Consider the following 18,539-nt stretch of genomic DNA (forward strand, 5'->3'; position numbering starts at 1 on the left):
CTGGCTGCTCCACTTCTGATCCAGCTCTCTGCTAGGGTCTGGGAAAGCATTAGAAGATGTCCCAAGTCCTTGGGCCCCTGCACCTGTGTGGGAGACCTAGAAGAAGCTCCTGGCTCCTGGCTTCGGATAGGCACAGCTCCGGCCGTTGCGGCCATCTGGGGAGTGAACCAGCAGGTGGAAGTCCTCTCTCTCTCTCTCTCTCTCTCTCTGCCTCTGCCTCTCTGTAACTCTGTCTTTCAAATAAATAAGTAAATATTTAAAACAATATTAAGTGTAGTTCCTATGCCACTCCATATGGAGTCCATTCCCTTGGCAGTGAAGTTGCTGAGGTTTTTGACCATGCTGTGCTGCTAACACTATAATTTTCAGTGACTGAGTAGAGGGAAGGGGTGTAGTTGGCTCCATACATGAAAGCTTCACACTTGTACTGTTCTTATGCAAAATGGTGGCACCTTTTCCAGAATAGATAATTCTACACTTGTGTGCTGTGGCCCGTTTTCAAAGTCTTGAAGTGATTATTTGTTATAATTTGTCAAGTTTCATGGATCGTTGTGAAAAGGCTGTTCTGATCTCTTCACATAGCCATAGCTGGAACTTCCCTCAGATGCCTGATTTTAAGGGGGAAATGTGCTATTGAACCTTATCTCCACACATCAACTGAACCACAGGAGTTTTTATTTATATTATATTTGTATTTAATATCTATATTTTTATTATAGAGTAGTCTGGGGGAACATCTGAGTTCATATAGGGTATTGAGTCTACATTCCAAATATTTAGTTGCTGCTCCATTCAGAATGTCAGCAAATATCAGTAGTAGGATAAAAACAAACAATAAGCCACAACGGAAAGAATACAAGAAGCAACAGGAAAGTGATAATATTATTATTTTGGAAGCTAGCAAAAGTATAGACAAGTGGTTACTGTTTTCACAGGCCAGAAAAATCTGAAAAGTACCTGTTACTGCAAACAGAAAGATTAAGTTGATAACACACCAGAAATCCAGAGGTCTCAAGAACTGAGAGCACCATGTGTTGTATAATTTGAGTGGTGACAAAATGAGGGTTATAAGCATGATGGAGAAAGCCTGCATAATGAGCAGTTACTGCTCTAGGTTTCTGTACTCATTCCACACAGCTATAATGAATGCTATAGCTGCTACACTTGAGAAAGTGACCAAGGATTTTGCTCCGTCTGGAGGATGAGTGACAAACATTTGAGACCTGGAATTCCAAATCATAGCCAAGGTGATAGTGAGCAAGTTAAAATAAATAGTGAGATGCTTCAATCACTTCTTTAATCTGAATCATAGTAGTGAGAGGCATATATCACATTAGGCAAGAGATTGGAGTACCCAGAATGAATTTTCCAACTCAAAAAAAAAAAAAAGACATATAGATAATGAGTATCAGGATTGCCCCACAAATGAAGCCAGTCATCGTTTTTTAATTCTATAGTGCAATAGCTACTGTCGATTGACATCTAACTCCAGTTATATGCAGAACTTTCAAATAACACTTCTGTGGTCCCTACCAGTGAATGAATCAACAAAGGATATCCAGACATTTTAATAAATATAGTCACCAAAAATATGTACATTAAATCACATAAACAGAAAAAAAGGAATTTACACTAAATGGTAACAATTTAAGAAATTCCAAAGACATCTTTGAAAAACTATAATTGATAGGCTTAGAGAGACAAGATGATAAATCATTGAGACAAAGACAGATGCTATAAAGCAGGAAAACCTAGCAAGACTAGGTTTTCTAATAAGTATTCAATAAATAATCTAATAAGTATTCAATAAATATTTGTTGAGTAAGTTAAGTCTTTATTATCATATATTTATTATCATAAATGTTATATGTGTTTTATAATGGCTCAGTATAAAACACACATTGAACAGAAGATTGAAAGGTTATCCATAACATATCAGCAACTCAAGAAACTCAAAAACAAAAAAAGCAATTACTAAAGAAATAGTCAAAGCACTTCAATAGATTGTTCTTTAAAGAAGAAATACAGATGGCCAGCAAATATTTGAAAAAATGCTCAGTATCACTAACCATCAGAGAAGTGCAAATCAAAATCACAATGAAATATCACCTTACTCCTGTTGGGTGTGTAGAGAAAGGGGAAACATTTATCACCTGTTACTGGGAATGTAAATTGGTGCAGGAACTGTAGAAAACAATACAGAGTTTTTAAAATCTAGAAATGGAGCTGCCATATGATAGAGCTATTCCTGTACTGGGTAGCCAAAAGACATGAACTCATTGTATCAGAGAGTTATGTGCTCTCCCATGTTTATAGCAGTATTTCTCACAATAGCCAAACTAGGGCATCAACCAAGGTGTCCATCATCTGATGAATGGGTAAAGAAAAAGTGACATCCATATGTATATTTGTATCTACATATATATATATATCCATATCTATACACATTTAAACTATTAGCTGTAAAGTAAGAGAATGAAACCCTGTCATTTGCAGCAAAATGGATGGAGTTGAGAAATATGTTCAGTGACAAAAGCCAGACACAAGAAAAATACTCTATGTTCTCCCTTATATGTGGAAAACAAAATTAAAAAAAATCACTCTGAAAATAGAATATTGATTACTGGAGGCTAAGGGGGTGGAAGAGATAAAAGGAATTTGGATAAAAATATGGGTAGCTGGCTGTTATTCATTAATTGTGAAATATTTTCTAATGTAAGATGTTAATATGGAAAATAAGGTAAGTGGTATATTGGAAGTCTTTGCATTACTGCTTCACAGTTTTTTGTTTTGTACATTTAAAACTATCCTCAAATAAAATGTTAAAAAAAAAAACTAGAAAAAAGGAAAAAAGGAAGGTTACAGGTGGAGAAATAGTCCAGAAATTAGATCACTGTAAAAGATTCAACACGTCAATGACATAAAGTCCTGAGAAAGAGAGAGAGAAATGGAAACAGAGATGTCAAGGTGAGGAAATTATTAAAAACTAACAGGAAAATTTATAGTTACTGACAGTCATTTCCAGACTTAAAGAGCCTACTGTTAATCCATTGCAGTGAATTAAAAGAGTTTCATTGAGTAATTCATATTACTGAAATGTAAGAGCATGTGATATAAAAAAGAAACTCTTAAAAGCTTCCACAAAGAAGAAAGAATCTTCTATGCTAAGTGTGGAGTATTTAAAGACAGTAAATTTCTCAACAACACTAGAAACTAGAAGAAAATAGAACAATATTTTTGTACATCAAGGTGAAAATTACTTCACCCTATGATTCTATACCCAGCCAAAAGGTCACGTAATTTGAGGGTAAAAAATTATTATGTCTTTAGACTTGCAATATTGCAAAAATGTATTTGCAGTTTATTCACTTTCAAGAAAATACTAGAGAACATACTATACAAAAATGATGGGTAAAATCAAGAGAAAAATACGTAGATATCAAAAAAAGGAATTGTGAGACAGATTCCTAGACAATAGTGAAGAGAAGTCTCGAGGTAACAACTCTACAACAAGTCTTTCTGTCTACCTGCAGCAATAAGTTCAGGGCTCACTAAGACACATTGCAAAAAAATAATAATTAAACAGTTTACACTTCCATAGAACTGACAAATCTCGAAGAATTGGTACTTATTTGGGATTGGTACATAGCAAGCTATGCAAAAGAAAAGAACACAATTATTAAGCTTAGGAAAAACAAAATTAGTACAAGAAGCAAAATGTAATCATAATGTGCTAAGTGTCTAAGCTGTGAAGAAGTGTAACAGAACCTTATAATATAAACATTGAACATCATATTAAAATTGTAATGTAACTAAGCTACAAATATAGAGAGAAGTGAAATGTGTATGAAGGGGATAGAACTAAGGATGAAAAAGAAAGAAATATCCATCTTCCATATTAAGGAATCAGTGAGTATCTAAATTGAAAAACAAACAAAGACAAGAACACCAGCCTAAGTTTATTATTTTAAAATATGGAGAACATAAACGAAGAAACAGCAAAAGAATTCAAATACTTTCTGTATGGAGTATAGTCAGCAGTAGGAGGGCAGAGCAGAAGGATTTTGCTTATGTTTCATAAGCCTGTTAAAACCTTTTGATTTCTTGAAGCATATGTTTTTATAAATATGAAATTTGAAATGTAAAAATTGTGTGAATATGTGTTTGCATATTGCTTTCTAAATATGTGCCATTTAAAAAGGTATTCTTAAAATTTCCATTTCTCACAGACTGCATTAAATTAAATTAACTCACCAGAGAACTTTAATCCAACAAGGTGCTTATATAAATGGACAAAACCAAAACCAAGTCCAAAGTTGACTTATATCAATTTGTCAGGAAATCCCTTGTGGAGATGAGGTTGTCATTGTGTGATTATCCTGTTTTAAATGGTAAAACTTCTCTGCTTAAGGATATGCTAGTTTCGTATCCTGTCTTTTATTTTCCCTCCAGATATCATCTAAGCTAGATGAAAGATAATTAAAATGCACAAGAACAGATGTTGCTAGGTCCCTGTCAGGCTCTGAGCAAATGTTCTGGTGTGTCATTTCTTCTAGTAACTGTGCGTGAATAGTGCAAGAATGGTATATGAATTTCCCAGGACTGCCATAACAAATTACTGCAAGCTTGGTGTTTTAAAACAGTAGAAATTTACTGTCTCAGTTTTGAAGGCCAAAGTTGGAAGTGAAGGTGCCAGCATAGCTGAGCCTGTGATGAAGGCTCTAGGGGAGGATCCTTTCTCTCCTTTTACAAATGGCTTCTGCCAAGCCATTCCTCAGCTCATAGCTACGCGACTCCAGTCCCCTGCTTCCACACGCAATTGTCCTCTTGCCCCTCTTGCCAAATCAGGTCACTTTGCAGGGGTCAGAAGTTGGGATGTGCTTTCTCTCTGTCTCTCTCTCTCTCTCTCTCTCACTGTCCACTCTGCCTGTCAAAAAAAAAAAAAAAAGAAGTTGGGATGTGGACATATATTTTGGGGTCCACCATTAAATCCACTTAAACTAACACTGGAGAAATGTCACTTGATATTCGCTTTAATGACCTGTTATATTTGGACAGCACAAAGCTAAACCTGGATGCCAATGTCTTTGGAAATGGAAGGTGAAAGCAATAAGGAAAATGTGGAACTATGGAGACAGTTTCATGTACCAGGCACTGAGTCCTCTCTTTAGATTTACCCTCAGCTCCTTCTAATTTCATGTTAGCTGTAAGCTTGCTTGTCTTGTTGTCTGTTTCAAAATCATATTTTAAAACAAAAAGAATGTTGACTTAAAAATTCTCAATGGCTTCATAATTTTTGGGATAATTGAACATGAACTCTTTTTAAGTGCAATAGCAATATTTTGTGGTAGCATTAGATATTTTTAACACTCTAAAGAGAATACATAGTTTGAAATGACATAGTTTGACAATTTTATTTATTGAATCACCTTTCCTACTTTAAAATGTGTGTCATCTAATATTTACTGGGTTATCAAGGAACATGTACAATCTTTTAAAATAATTTTGACATCAGGGTCACAATTTTTTATCTGTATCCATTGTCCCTCACAGTTAGGGTGCTATAAATAATTATTTTTCTTATGTTTCCTTCACCAGCAAATTGTTAAAAAATCAGTCTGGATTCCATTGCATCACTTGCCATGCCATTCAATTTTAGCTGCATTTAAATCTAACTGACCCTTAAAAAGAGGCAGGCATCTGACCCAGTGTTAAGCCAGTTGGGATGCTGGCATCCTATGTGGGAGTTCCTGGGTTAGAGTCTTGGTTTTGCTCCTTATTTCAGCATCTTGCCAATGTGCACCCAGGATGGGAGCAAGTGATGATTCAAGTCCCATTTGAGTTCCCAGCTGAGTTCCCAGCTCGCAGACTTGGCCCTGGCCATCTTTAGCTCCAGTCATTGCAGGTATTTGGGCTGTGAACCAGCAGGTGAGACATCCCTCGTCACCTCTCTCTCTCTCTCTCTCTCTCTCTCTCTGTCTCCATCTCTCTCCCTCCCTCCCTATCAAACATAAAACACTCTTAAAAAGATGATTCTATTTCCAAGTACTACAAGCCAATGAGTAAAGAATGAATTTGAGTCCAATTCAGAAACACATTATCCTCATTTTATTAGTTGGGGTTTTTAAATATGTTTCTTTACTTCAATTTTTTCTTAATCTATAGAGTAGCAATTTTTGCTTTTTTAAAATTTGCTATAGGCAGTAAATCATAAAATACTTTTAAATGCTTAGTATAACTGCCAGACGGTAAGCATTCAATAAAAGTAGATGTTGGGGCAAGCATTGGTTAGTGTTTAAGACATTTGGGTCCCATATCCGAGTATCTGGGTTCAAAAATTGGCTCCAATTTAAACTGTGGATTCTTACCACTGCAGACCCCAGAAGGCATTAACAATGGCTCAGGCGTTATGGGTCCATGCCACCCACATGGGAGCCCTGGTTTGAGTTTTGGCCCCCAATTTCTATTCTGCCCCAGCAACAACCATTGCAGGCATTTAGGAAGTGAACCAGTAAATGGTAGTGCTCTCATCTTGTCAAATAAATAAGTAATAATAGTATTTTAAAGTACATGTTATTATTATTAATTTTGTCATGACTATTCAAAAATGATTTTTCAGTAGACAGGAGACTCCTTTGTTAACTGATGCTTTTCTGAAATCTCTCTGATGAATGATCTTTCTCACTCACAATGTTCTGTTTTCAAATTATTGACTCCTAAATCCATGAATATGTTCTCAAATTTCACCTTTTACATCCAAGAATTAATTGTCCTAGTGATAGAGCTAAGTTTTCTTGCACTTTGACTTCCATTTTTGCTACATCTCTGATTTAATTGCTGGTTCTGCCTTCTCCTTCTAGCCCCTGAATGTAGACTTTCAACATTTATATTCTTTTTTTTTTTTGACAGGCAGAGTTAGACAGTGAGAGAGAGGGACATAGAGAAAGGTCTTCCTTCCATTGGTTCATCCCCCAAATGGCCATTATGGCCAGCGCTGCGCCGATCCGAAACCAGGAGTCAGGTGCTTTCTCCTGGTCTCCCATGCAGGTGCAGGGCCCAAGCACTTGGGCCATCCTCCACTGCCTTCCTGGGCCACAGCAGAGAGCTGGAATGGAAGAGGAGCAACCGGGACAGAACCGGCGCCCCAACCAGGACTAGAACCCAGGGTGCTGGCACCGCAGGCAGAAGATTAGCCTAGTGAGCCACGGCACAGGCCTCAACATTTATATTCTTAAAGTTCTCTTCTCACTCAGTATTTTGCTTTCCTCTGTGGTCTCCATACCAGAGACTCTCAAACTGAAATCTCAAGTTCCAGACTTCACCTACACTCAAGACCTGTATTATAAACTTCCTGCTTATAATCTGCATCTTATTATTTCTCTGACCTTTAACACAAGCAGCCTCATTATATTCCTGTCAAAACTAACTGTTTACTAGTTTTACTTAGTGGCAATAATGTTCTTAAAATCATCAGATTGAGGCTATAGAGAACTTTTTAAGATCACATTTCTCGGTGAATCCTGGTTAAAAGTAGAGCAGCCCTCTCTGTCCCATGAAAACCCACATATTTTAAAATTTCCCATGCTTACCAGTTATTAGTGAAGAATAAAGGGAACTATAGTTTCTAAGTGTCGCTCCCCGTCTTCATGGAGGAACGACACTAAGCCCTGCCTAGGCTTCATATCCGAGTCACGGCACCATTATGTCGCTCCCCGTCTTCATGGAGGAACGACACTAAGCCCTGCCTAGGCTTCATATCCGAGTCACGGCACCATTATGTCGCTCCCCCTCTTCATGGAGGAACGACACAGGACCCTGCGCTGTTCTTTCGTCTGCTCGGCCCTCCCCGGGTTTGCTGCTGGTTCTTCCCGGGTTGGCTACTATCCCTTCCACCTCCGTGGAAGGGCAGTTCCCCCTGGCCACATTCCCCATTTCCGCAGGGGAGCGGCACACCGCCGGCCGGCTCTCTGGGGGCTGCACAGGTGTTCCTTCAGCTAGATGTTCCCCTTAGATGTTCCCGGTGCATGCCGTCTCTCTCCTCCTTTATAGTCCTCCTCCGCCAATCCCAACTCGGCTGCCCACACGCCGAGTACGCTGCTCTCCTCCAATCAGTAGCAAGTCCTACAGTTTATTGGTTGAACTGGAGGCAGCTGTGCGGAAGCTGTTTACTTCTCTCCCAGCGCCATATTGTGGGAGAGCAGATGCATAGAACAAGTCTTAATTCCAGTTAACTCAGTCTAGTCCGGATTGCTCCCCACACTAAGAAATACCAGAATAAAAGTCAATTCTGAAGAGTGGGAGCAGGGGAGAGATGAGTGCATGTGACTCTCATTTTAAAACACTTCTCAGTATCTGTTGCTGTCAACATGCAATGAGCTAGCAAGCTGCATACAGGAATGAGGACACATATTGACTTCTAAAGATGTACATCACAGTGTTATTTGTATTAATAATGTTAAAACATTTAAATTCTCCACAATGAGGCATTGATAGGTTAAATATTTTGTACGTATGAAAGTGTAATGGAGGCAGGCCATTTGCTGCAGTAGTTGAGATGTTGCTTGGGATACTCACATTACATATCCAAGAGCTTAGGTTTGAGTTCTGCTCCATTTTCAACCCCAGCTTCCTGCTAAGGTGCATCCTGAAAGTCAGGAGGTGATGGCACAAGTACTTGAGTTCCTGCCACCTACATGGAAGACTCAGATTTAATTCCAGTCTCCTGGCTTCGGCCGGGCCCAAACCCAGCTCTTGCAGGCATTTTCAGAGTGAACCAGCAGATGGAAGATCTCTCTGTGTCTGTCTGCCTCTCTCTGTCTCTCTAGCTTTCAAATAAATTAAAACAAATAAAATGAAGACATATGGTAAATACTGTGAAGGAATTCAAATTGTGGCATATTTCATTCATTGATAGGAAAATATAATTGTATGCATTAATGTTTTAAAAAGAGAGACTGGAAAGAGGAAATTGGGTTTGGTGAAAAATAATGTTAAGGACCATTATTTGCTTCAAAATTGTAGTGTGGATTTCTGTGTATAAATGCAATGATTCTATTTTCATTGTTTTCCAGAGAACGCTTGAAAGCAGACAGAAGAAGTAAAATAGATTTAAAGTAGTCTAAACATTTAAGGAGTGCCAATTTTCAAAGAATCATAGAATTCAGAAATAACATTAAATACCGTGTCCAAATTCATTTTATATGCCTTGCGACAATTGAGTAATTGTCTCTGTGTCATATACCTGGTTATGACAGATATGGAATTTGAGGCTTCTAATACCATTCTATTAATTCTCACTGTTTTCCTATCACTGTTAACCTGACAAATGCATCCTCATGTGTGAGAATTAATGCATCCTCAAAGCTTGAGATTCACCCTTAGGGAAACTAAATTGTATTTTTAAAGTAGAAATATTTGGAAGTAATTTTTATCTGGCTTTTTGTGCTTGAAAAATGAGTGCCCTTATTTAGACTGCTTACCTTTTCTGAGTCTCAGCTACTTTGCAAAATAGGAGGATTGCTGTCTATACCACAGGGCTGTTTTGAGATTTCCATGAGATAAACTTGAGAACAGCCCTTAGTGTGTATACAAGGACTCTTCAATCAATGTCAGTTCTTCCCCTTGCTCTTTCTGCATTGCTTTGGAATGGATCAATTCACTCAACTATAATAATGGGTTGAATCATGTCCCTTTGACCCCAAAGCATAACCCTGTTCTTCAGAACAAATTTCTATTAAACCAGTCAGTTCGTAAAACTTTGTTACAACAGACCTAGTTTGTATGAAGTGGACTGACCATTGCTTGTGATCTATTATCTCTTAGGGACAGTTGTTTAGTGGTCTTTATCAGGATCTGTAAAGTCCTTCTTTTGCAATTGCAAGGAAAATAGGTTTAAAATCCCTTCTAGCCAACTCTTAGTTAACATGTCATTTCAAGAATGGAGAAGGCATGGAGTCTCATAAATATGTTATTCTGATTCTAGTCTTCCAAAATCTTACTAAACCTAAGCTAGTCATGCTTGTTAAGGGTTTGTAGAATAGACAGATTGAAAGACAGAACTCAATCTTTATACCCATGCCTGTACCAGATCTATACAATTTATATCCAAATATGTTCTGCTTTTTAAGAATCATGATACTGCAAACTCCCCCACATTTTATTAAAAATGAATTGACCATTGCCAATACCACCATTTTAATAAAATTGTCATGTCAATCTCTCTCATATGTTCTTATTTACAATAAGTTACCACACCTAATGCATTGTTAGGTAACTGATGCCCCCTCCCCTTTTTGCTACAGCTCTTCAAATAAAACTTAATGCACATTTCACTTGTGGATAGTGTAGCAGCAATGCAACTATTAGGCCAAAGGTTATAAACATTTTTAATATATATGGTTTGATCATTTTGCAGAAAAGCTGATTATTCTGTCCTTGGGTTCAATCCCAAGAAAATTCGTGATAGTACGAGGAGGAAATCAAAGTTATGGAAAGCACTGGTAGTGTTAGTACTTAACATCCTCAGCAAGTAATGAATATTACTTAAGAAAAGTTCAAAGATACAGCATGATGATAAGTGAAGAAATCTTTCATTCACAGCTTTTCTGGAACTCAGAATTTAAATGTAACATAACTTATTAAACTACCAGCCCAAGTACTGAGCAAAAGCATCTCTACTCTATGCTATTTGGAATGTTTCTACTGATCTGCACGCTGAGTGTTTAGTTCAGAGATAATTTTAAATAAACTGTTGTCATTTGAAAATAAACAGCCTGGACAATGTATGGTCCATTTGGAATACTGAGAAAGTAAACAATCTAGGATATACTTCCTTCTCGCTCTTGTAGCCCTTTTTGAATGGGTGCTCCACATACTGCCCTTTCTTCCCCAAAGCTGAAGGTTTTATTTAAAATAAAGCTGTTCATTTAGCATTTCTAGAAGACCCTTTTTTGAGGATCCACAGCAATGAATGGCTTTGGAGCTGTGCTTCTAAGAAACCAGTTTATTCTCCTGGTGCTATTTCTCTTGCAAATTCAGATTCTGGGTCTAGACATCGATGGTCGCCCTACTGCAGAAGTCTGTGCCACGCACACAATTTCACCAGGACCGAAAGGTGAGGAAAGAAACCAAAATTTTTCTGCCCTCATTTCTCAACCCTACCCTCAATGACTTTTCCTTCTCCACTCCCACTTCCTTCTATTATGGAAAATCTGAAATCTGTGGTCTGTTTTTTATTTAAAATTCTCCTTTGATGTTAGGTAAGAGAGTTGGGAGCTGGTGAAACCCCTGAGGAAGAAGTCTTAACAGAATTCACAAGTCAGGGGGAATTCCCTCTCCCATATGTCCCAGGGTAGATGCACATTCCTGAGATTCATCTGCAGGAATCCTTTCTTCAGGAGCATCTCTATTTCTTTCCTTTCTTTAAAAGAGCATCTTTATTCTTGAGTAGCTTTTATTTTACTTCTTTCTCACAGATTCTAGTTAAGCTCTTTAGGCAAAAGGTCAGTAATGTAAGAATTAAATCTCAAACATGTATCTTATAAGCTAATTGGTTCTTCTGTTCCAACGAGAAGGATGACACATTTTTGTCAATGATTGGAAGTAATATATAAATGAACATTTCTTTATTTGAAAGTAGAGTCTTTGGTGCCAAGTGCCTTTTGGTGGAGAATGAGAGCATATTGCAAAACGTTTTTTCAAGTAGAGCCAAGTTCCAAATATGCTTTAGGCAACTAGTTGATAAAAAAAAAAATCTTGTTTTTCTGGTTTCAGCTCTTACCCTTTTGTTCTGAGAGTGGTCACTGCACTGCAGATTGGTGCTCTCTTATTAGTAATTCATGCTATGTTTCTCCAGGCTATGGGGTGGAAGAATTGCAGCTGCTTAAAATTTTAAGTAGAAAAAAAGAGACTTTCCAAAAAAAATCAAATGCACATGGCCCTATGCTTGTCAGTTATTTAAATGTGTATTGCTTAAAGTGCATTTTCTTAATCAGTGAATTAATTTCCCTCTAAGATTGCAATCCAAGTTTTAACCTTTGATACTGTAAAATAAATGCAGAGAAGAACAAGGAGACCTTGGGGCTTCCAAATAATTTCTTGGGTGAATAAATGAATAATGTGAGGGCAAATGTTCAGAAAAGAAAGTTTCTATTAGAAATAAGGTATTTACTTAAAACCATTACTGAATTTTTTAATAGAGGGTAGCAAACTTGTATTATTCCTGGGGTGTTGTGAGGAATGCTGAAAATTCAAGGTTTTCCTTGTCTGTGCAAATGAGAGCATTTATTTGAGAATAGCACTGTGTAACTGATTTTCCTTGCTGAGAAATTGCAACTTTGATATCAGAAGAAGATGGACAAAATATTGTTAAAAGAATGCCTAAAATAGAATGCATTCCAACCCAACAGTCTGTTTTTTCCAGTTCAGCAAATATGTGTTAAATGCTTATTAAAGATCAATTACTATTTTATGCACAAGATATACATTAAATAATATACATGATCATCATAATTATTGGAAAGATGAATAATTTAAGAGAGGAAATGAGGGCCAAAGGAGATGTTCTACGAAGATGGTTATTGAGTTGGGTCTTAAGTATGAGACTTTAGGCAGATGGAGCACATCCTAGGGAGTAGGCAACGCTTGGCAGGAACAAAAAGAAGAGAAACTCTGTAGAATGTGCTTGGAAAAAAGAAGTTCATTAATTCTCACTTTGGGAGTTTATGAAGTACAGGTAAATATTTCCAAGAAAAAGGACAAGGGATATACCTTCAACTTGAAAAATCCACTTAATTTCTTCTTTTTACTTGAATCCATATGTAATTAGTATTTATTGAATATCAATTGGGTGTCCACCAAGAGTCTCTTTATTCTCATTTCTTCACCTACCACAAACTCCTTCCTTCCCTTTGAAAATCTTGTTGGGGCCTGCGCCATGGCTCACTTGGTTAATCCTCTGCCTGTGGTGCCGGCATCCCATATGGGCGCCAGGTTCTAGTCCCGGTTGCTCCTCTTCCAGTCCAGCTCTCTGCTGTGGCCCGAGAAGGGAAGTGGAGGAGGCCCAAGTGCTTGGGTCCCTGCACCCACATGGGAGACCAGGAAGAAGCACCTGGCTCCGGGCTTCAGATCTGCACAGCGCCAGCCGTAGCGGCCATTTGGGGAGTGCACCAACAGAAGGAAGACCTTTCTCTCTGTCTCTCTCTCTCACTGTCCATAACTCTACCTGTCAAATAAGGAAGGAAGGAAGGAAGGAAGGAAGGAAGGAAGGAAGGAAGGAAGGAAGGAAGGAAGCCGGCGCTGTGGCTCACTAGGCTAATCTTCCGCCTTGCGGTGCCGGCACACCGGGTTCTAGTCCCGGTCAGGGCGCCGGATTCTGTTCCAGTTGCCCCTCTTCCAGGCCAGCTCTCTGCTGTGGCCAGGGAGTGCAGTGGAGGATGGCCCAAGTACTTGGGCCCTGCACCCCATGGGAGACCAGGATAAGTACCTGGCTCCTGCCATCGGATCAGCGTAGTGCGCTGGCGGCAGCGTGCCAGCCGCAGCGGCCATTGGAGGGTGAACCAACGGCAAAGGAAGACCTTTCTCTTTATCTCTCTCTCTCACTGTCCACTCTGCCTGCCAAAAAAAAAAAAAAAAAAAAAAGAAAGAAAATCTTGTTATGATTCAAACAATGGAAATCTCGCTAACTCCCTTCCTGGGCTGTATAAGACATGAGATGATTTCAAGCCAGACTGATGCAGGATGAAGAAGTGAATATTCCTGGGAAAAAGGGACTTAGAAGGGGGAGCTCCTAAGTTCTGAGTTCCAGAACTAAGTCTGCCATGAGCTCTAGGCAGACTTTCTTCTTTTCCTCTTTTCTTACCCTGGAACCTGGGCATTTTGTATCAGACAGATTCTAAGTTCTCTTAGTAAACAGCTTCCACAATCCTGGAATATACTGAACACCAGTAAGTCTCAGGCATCATTACTAGATGCTAACTAAGAAAAAGGAACCTGTTGTACCACTTCCATCTACTATATCAAGCTTGGCAGTAGATTATGAACTCTTGAGGTCAGCATCCAATGAAGTTGACTTTTTAGTTTGCAAAGTACCTACACATGCACATGGAGTTAACATGAGACCCTTCACTGCTGTCTTTCCTCTGCTCTGTGTTAAATGTTGTGGATGCCTACACACCAAAAAAGCACTACATGACACCTTTCATCTAGATATAAATAGCTTGGCCAGCATTGTACGGTCAAGAGTAAAGTAGCCACCTGCAACTCCAACATCCAATATGGGTGCTGGTTCTTGTCCCAGCTGCTCCACTTCTGATCCAGCTCCCTGCTAATAGCCTGGGATATCAATGGAAGATAGTCCATGTTTCTGGGACCTTGCCACCCACATGGGAGACCTGGAAGAAGCTCCTAACTCCTGGCTTTGGCTTGGCTAATGAGCACTGGCCTTTGTGGCATGAACCAGTGGATAGAGGATCGCTCTCTCTCTCTTTCTCCTCCTATCTCTGTAATTCTGATTTTCAAATAAGTAAATCTTTTTAAAAAGATAGCACCAGATATCCATCTAATTTCTTCATTAATATTTTGGTAGTCTCAACCTAACCCCAAGTCAGAATTGTATGTTTAATTTGCAAAATGAAGAAATGAAATGCCTGATAAGCAAGTAAGCATTTTAAGGGACTAAGTCATTGCTTCTGTTCAATATTTCTTCCTAAGACCAAGCTGGGCTATATTTATCTCCATGGCTAATCATCTCACTATAGTACATACTAGCACTGCAGCTTTATACCCAGAAACTTCTAGATACACTGGGAAAAAAAAAACAATTAAAGGAATTTTCCCTAAACTCATCTCACAGAGTAGAGTAAGTAACTTATTTAGAGTTGAAGGTGAAAAGCCACTAATACAAATTAACTTAAGAGATCATTGACAATTCCTAGGCATTATCTTTATGGAATTATTTCCCAAATGTGATTTAGTGTAAAGAAAGACACTCTAGAATGAATCTATTTGATTTTCAGCATGGTATTGTATCTATTTTGCTTCAGTTTCCTGATTTGCAACATGAGTGCCAGCACAGACTTGTTTTAAAAATAATGTAAGGTGATCATTGTCAACATTAAGCTGTGTAGACATCCTAAGTAAATATTTAACAAATTTTATTTTTCTTTCCTTCATCTCTCCATCTAAGTCTGTTGAATAACACTTTTGGGAATAAGCACTTTCCCAGTTATCAAAACTTCTGTGTTTAAAGCTATTATTTTCCTTTCTACGCCTTAAATTTATTATTTTATGCTGTTTAGTAGGAAAAACAATGTTCTCTGCCTTGGTGTGATTTCTTGAAACAATTTATGTGAAATTCTGACCTCTAGTGGTTTTACTTAAAAATAACAATGACAAGAAATTTTAACAAGAAATGTTAAAAAGAATATCAAAACCAATAAATTTTTGGATGATGCCTTACAATTTTCAAGGAACTTTGGAAGTGTGATAACTGTGCTTCACAGAAATATATTGTGTATTTTATGAATAACTGGAAGAGAGGCGCTCAGGGTCTCAAAATATAAAGTAATGATAATGGGATGGAAATGTCCATCACCCTGCTTTAATCACTTCACATTTTATACAGTTATTGAAATGTCTCACTGGACACTTATTTCATGTTAATCAAAAATTTTAAACATATTTTTAAGAGGCTTAATATGCTAAATGATGGGACAAAGACATAAGCCTCAGCCATTCTCACTCATTGCCCAAAAAAATAGATAAACCTTGGAATTTATTCCTTGTCCTTGAATCTCAATTGGGTCTCACACACTATTGCTTTCTTTCTTTTTTTTTTAAAAATAATTTGTACATTGCCTCCTCTCTATTCTGCACCTCTTTTCCTAACATTTTGGTGCCCCGTGTGAGGAGGCACCAATCTGCAAATATTTTCCTAACACTAACTTCCCTGGGTTGATCATTACACATTAAATACATACATTGAAATACCACACTGTATCCCACAAATATGTCCAACTAAAATAATAATTTTTTAAAAACCAGAACTTCAAGTACATTCTTCATGTAATTTTCACTATTTCTCTATGTGGCAGTAATACTTTTAACCTTAACCAAAGGGAAACAACCCCAGTGAGGCCAAATGGAGTGCCTCAGGTCTTGTGGTAGGTGAAATCTTGTAAAATGAACTTAAAGCCCTAGCTAGTGGTTCAAGGTCTACTATCATTTCGTGACATCCTCTAGTTTCTACTAGTTGTATGTCAGTCTTGAAATACATAGTCCACAGGCCACTTCATTAGAAAGGTCAATACTTGGGGCTGGCACTGTGGCTTAGCAGGTAAAGCAGCCTCCTGCAGTGCGAGCATCCCATATGGGCCCTGGATAGAGTTCTGGCTTCTCCACTTCCAATCCAGCTCTCTGCTATGGCCTGGGAAAGCAGTAGAAGATGGCCCAAGTCTTTGGGCCCCAGCACCCTGGTGGAAGACCCAGAAGAAGCTCCTGGCTTCGAATCAGTACAGCTCTGGCCATTGCAATCAATTGGGGAGTGAACCAGTGGATGGAAGACCTATCTCCCTCTCTCTCCCTCTCTCTCTACCTCTCCTTTCTCTGTGTAACTCTGGCTTTCAAATAAATAAATAAATAAATATTTTTAAAAAATGGCAATACTTAAGAATGGCATAGCTGAAGTGTGGTAAAAGTGATGACATCTCTCCTCCTTGATAGTGAACTTTGCTAGGTCATTAGTTTGTTTGGAAGTTAGCGTTATTTTACCATACTGATTACTTTGGCTTAATGAGGGCTCTTTTTTCTTTCTGTGACTGGCTTCTTTGCACCTCTCCGTCAATAATTCAAACTACTTTCCCTATGGTGTTTTTCTCAATGCCCTCCACTCTTGTCTTTCATTCCCGACACAGGGTCTTTGTTCTTGGTGCTCCCTCTGCCTGCTCCATGCTTACCCCAAATCTTCCCAAGGATAGTGCCTTCTTCTCCTTGAGCTCTTAGTTCAAAAGACATTTTTGCAGCAGAACTGCCTGCGTGCACATACACTGTCTGTCACAGCTCTCAAACCATTTTATTAGTTTCACAGACTGACTACAACATGCAGATCTCTTGTGTATTCATATGTCTATGGTCAGTCCTAGAAAGGAAACTTTGTGAAAGCAAGGGCTTTGTCCATCGTTCTGAAGATGTTTTCCCACTGCTAGAAATGTTCCTGACACTTAGTGGATGCTCAATAACTATTTAACTAAATAAATGAACCAAAGTTTGCTACAAATGATGTTTAGCTTGTGGCCTTGACCTGTTAATGCAACTTCAAAAAATGTCCTTTAACTATGTCCTGCCATTCCTAAGAAGTGTTGCACATGTTCGCCAAAACAGACTGCTCCTGGGAGTCATTGTGTCACATCTCCAAAAAGGGAGCAGGGAAAGGTTCTCTCTCTCAGCTGGTGACAATAATGATGGCCTCCATCAGGGAGCGGGGCAGTAATACTAACACACACTGAGTAGCTGCCTTCCAACCCTCTACAACCACTTCTAAGTTTAATTATCTTGGGCAGGTGTTTGCTGCAGCAGTTAAGACACCACTCGAGGGGCCAGAGTTGTGGCGCAGCAGGTTGAGCTGCTATCTGCAATGCCAGCATTTCATGGGCAGCTGTTCGAATCCCGGTTGGTCCATTTCCAATCCAGCTCTCTGCTATGGCCTGGGAAAGTAGCGGAAGATGGCCCAACTACTTGGGCCCCTGCACCCAAGTGGGAGACCTGGATGAAGCTCCTGGATCCTAGCTTTGGCCTGGTGTAGCCCTGGTGTTGCTACCATTTGGGAAGTGAACCAGCTGATGTTCTCTCTCTCTCTCTCTGTGTGTGTGTGTGTATGTGTGTGTGTATGCATGTGTGTGTGTCTTTTCCTCTCTCTCTCTAACTCTGCCTTTCACATAAATAAATATTTTTTAATAAAAAACACTACTTGAGAAAACCACATCCTATATCAGAATGCTTGGATTTGAGTCCCTGCTTGGTCAATGATTCTGGTTTCCTGCTAATATGCACTCTAAGAGGCAGTGAGCTATGGCTCAAGCAGTTGGGGCCCTGCCACCCATGTGGGAGACCCAGCTGGATTTCCTGGCTCCTGATTTTGTCCTGACCCAGCCCCAGCTGTTGTGGGCATTTTGGAAGTGAACCAGGGGATGAGAGATCTCTTCTCTCTCTCTCTCTCTCTCTCTCTCTCTCTCTCTCTCTCTCTTTTAGATAGAACCATTTATTTTCCCTATACCTTTTTCTGTTTGGTTAGATGCCAAGAAAACATTTCAAGGTTAGGTCAGGAGGAAAAGAAAAAAAAAAAACTACAGTTAATAGACAAGACTAGAGGTACTGAATTATAATGATAAAAAATAATTTGTTTGCTCATTTCATTATAACAATGTATCCAGTACTCAGGCAATTTCTCTGCCCCCTCCTACATTATAATTTAACTCTATATCAGTAACTAATAAGGACCCTGGTAATGGACACTTTCATGTTCTTAAAAATCATGGGCTTTGGAT

General features: G+C 38.8%; 1 protein-coding gene across 2 annotated transcripts in view; it reads left to right on the forward strand.

The window, feature by feature from the left end:
- The window catches only part of COLEC10 (collectin subfamily member 10), a 132,142-nt gene that overhangs the window by 81,498 nt on the left and 32,105 nt on the right, over positions 1-18,539 (forward strand). The window contains exon 1 of one of the 2 annotated variants that reach the window (XM_002710746.6): positions 10,829-11,113. The exons of the other annotated variant lie outside the window; for it this stretch is intronic. Within the exon in view, the coding sequence (XP_002710792.3) occupies positions 10,966-11,113 (148 nt within the window). The 5' untranslated portion in view covers positions 10,829-10,965. Of the gene's footprint in view, positions 1-10,828; positions 11,114-18,539 lie in introns of those variants that run through there. 2 annotated transcript variants of the gene reach the window in all.

This window comes from Oryctolagus cuniculus, chromosome 6 (genome assembly GCF_051225735.1).
Source record: "Oryctolagus cuniculus isolate XC-2025 breed Fujian yellow rabbit chromosome 6, ASM5122573v1, whole genome shotgun sequence".
Lineage (NCBI taxonomy): Eukaryota > Metazoa > Chordata > Mammalia > Lagomorpha > Leporidae > Oryctolagus > Oryctolagus cuniculus.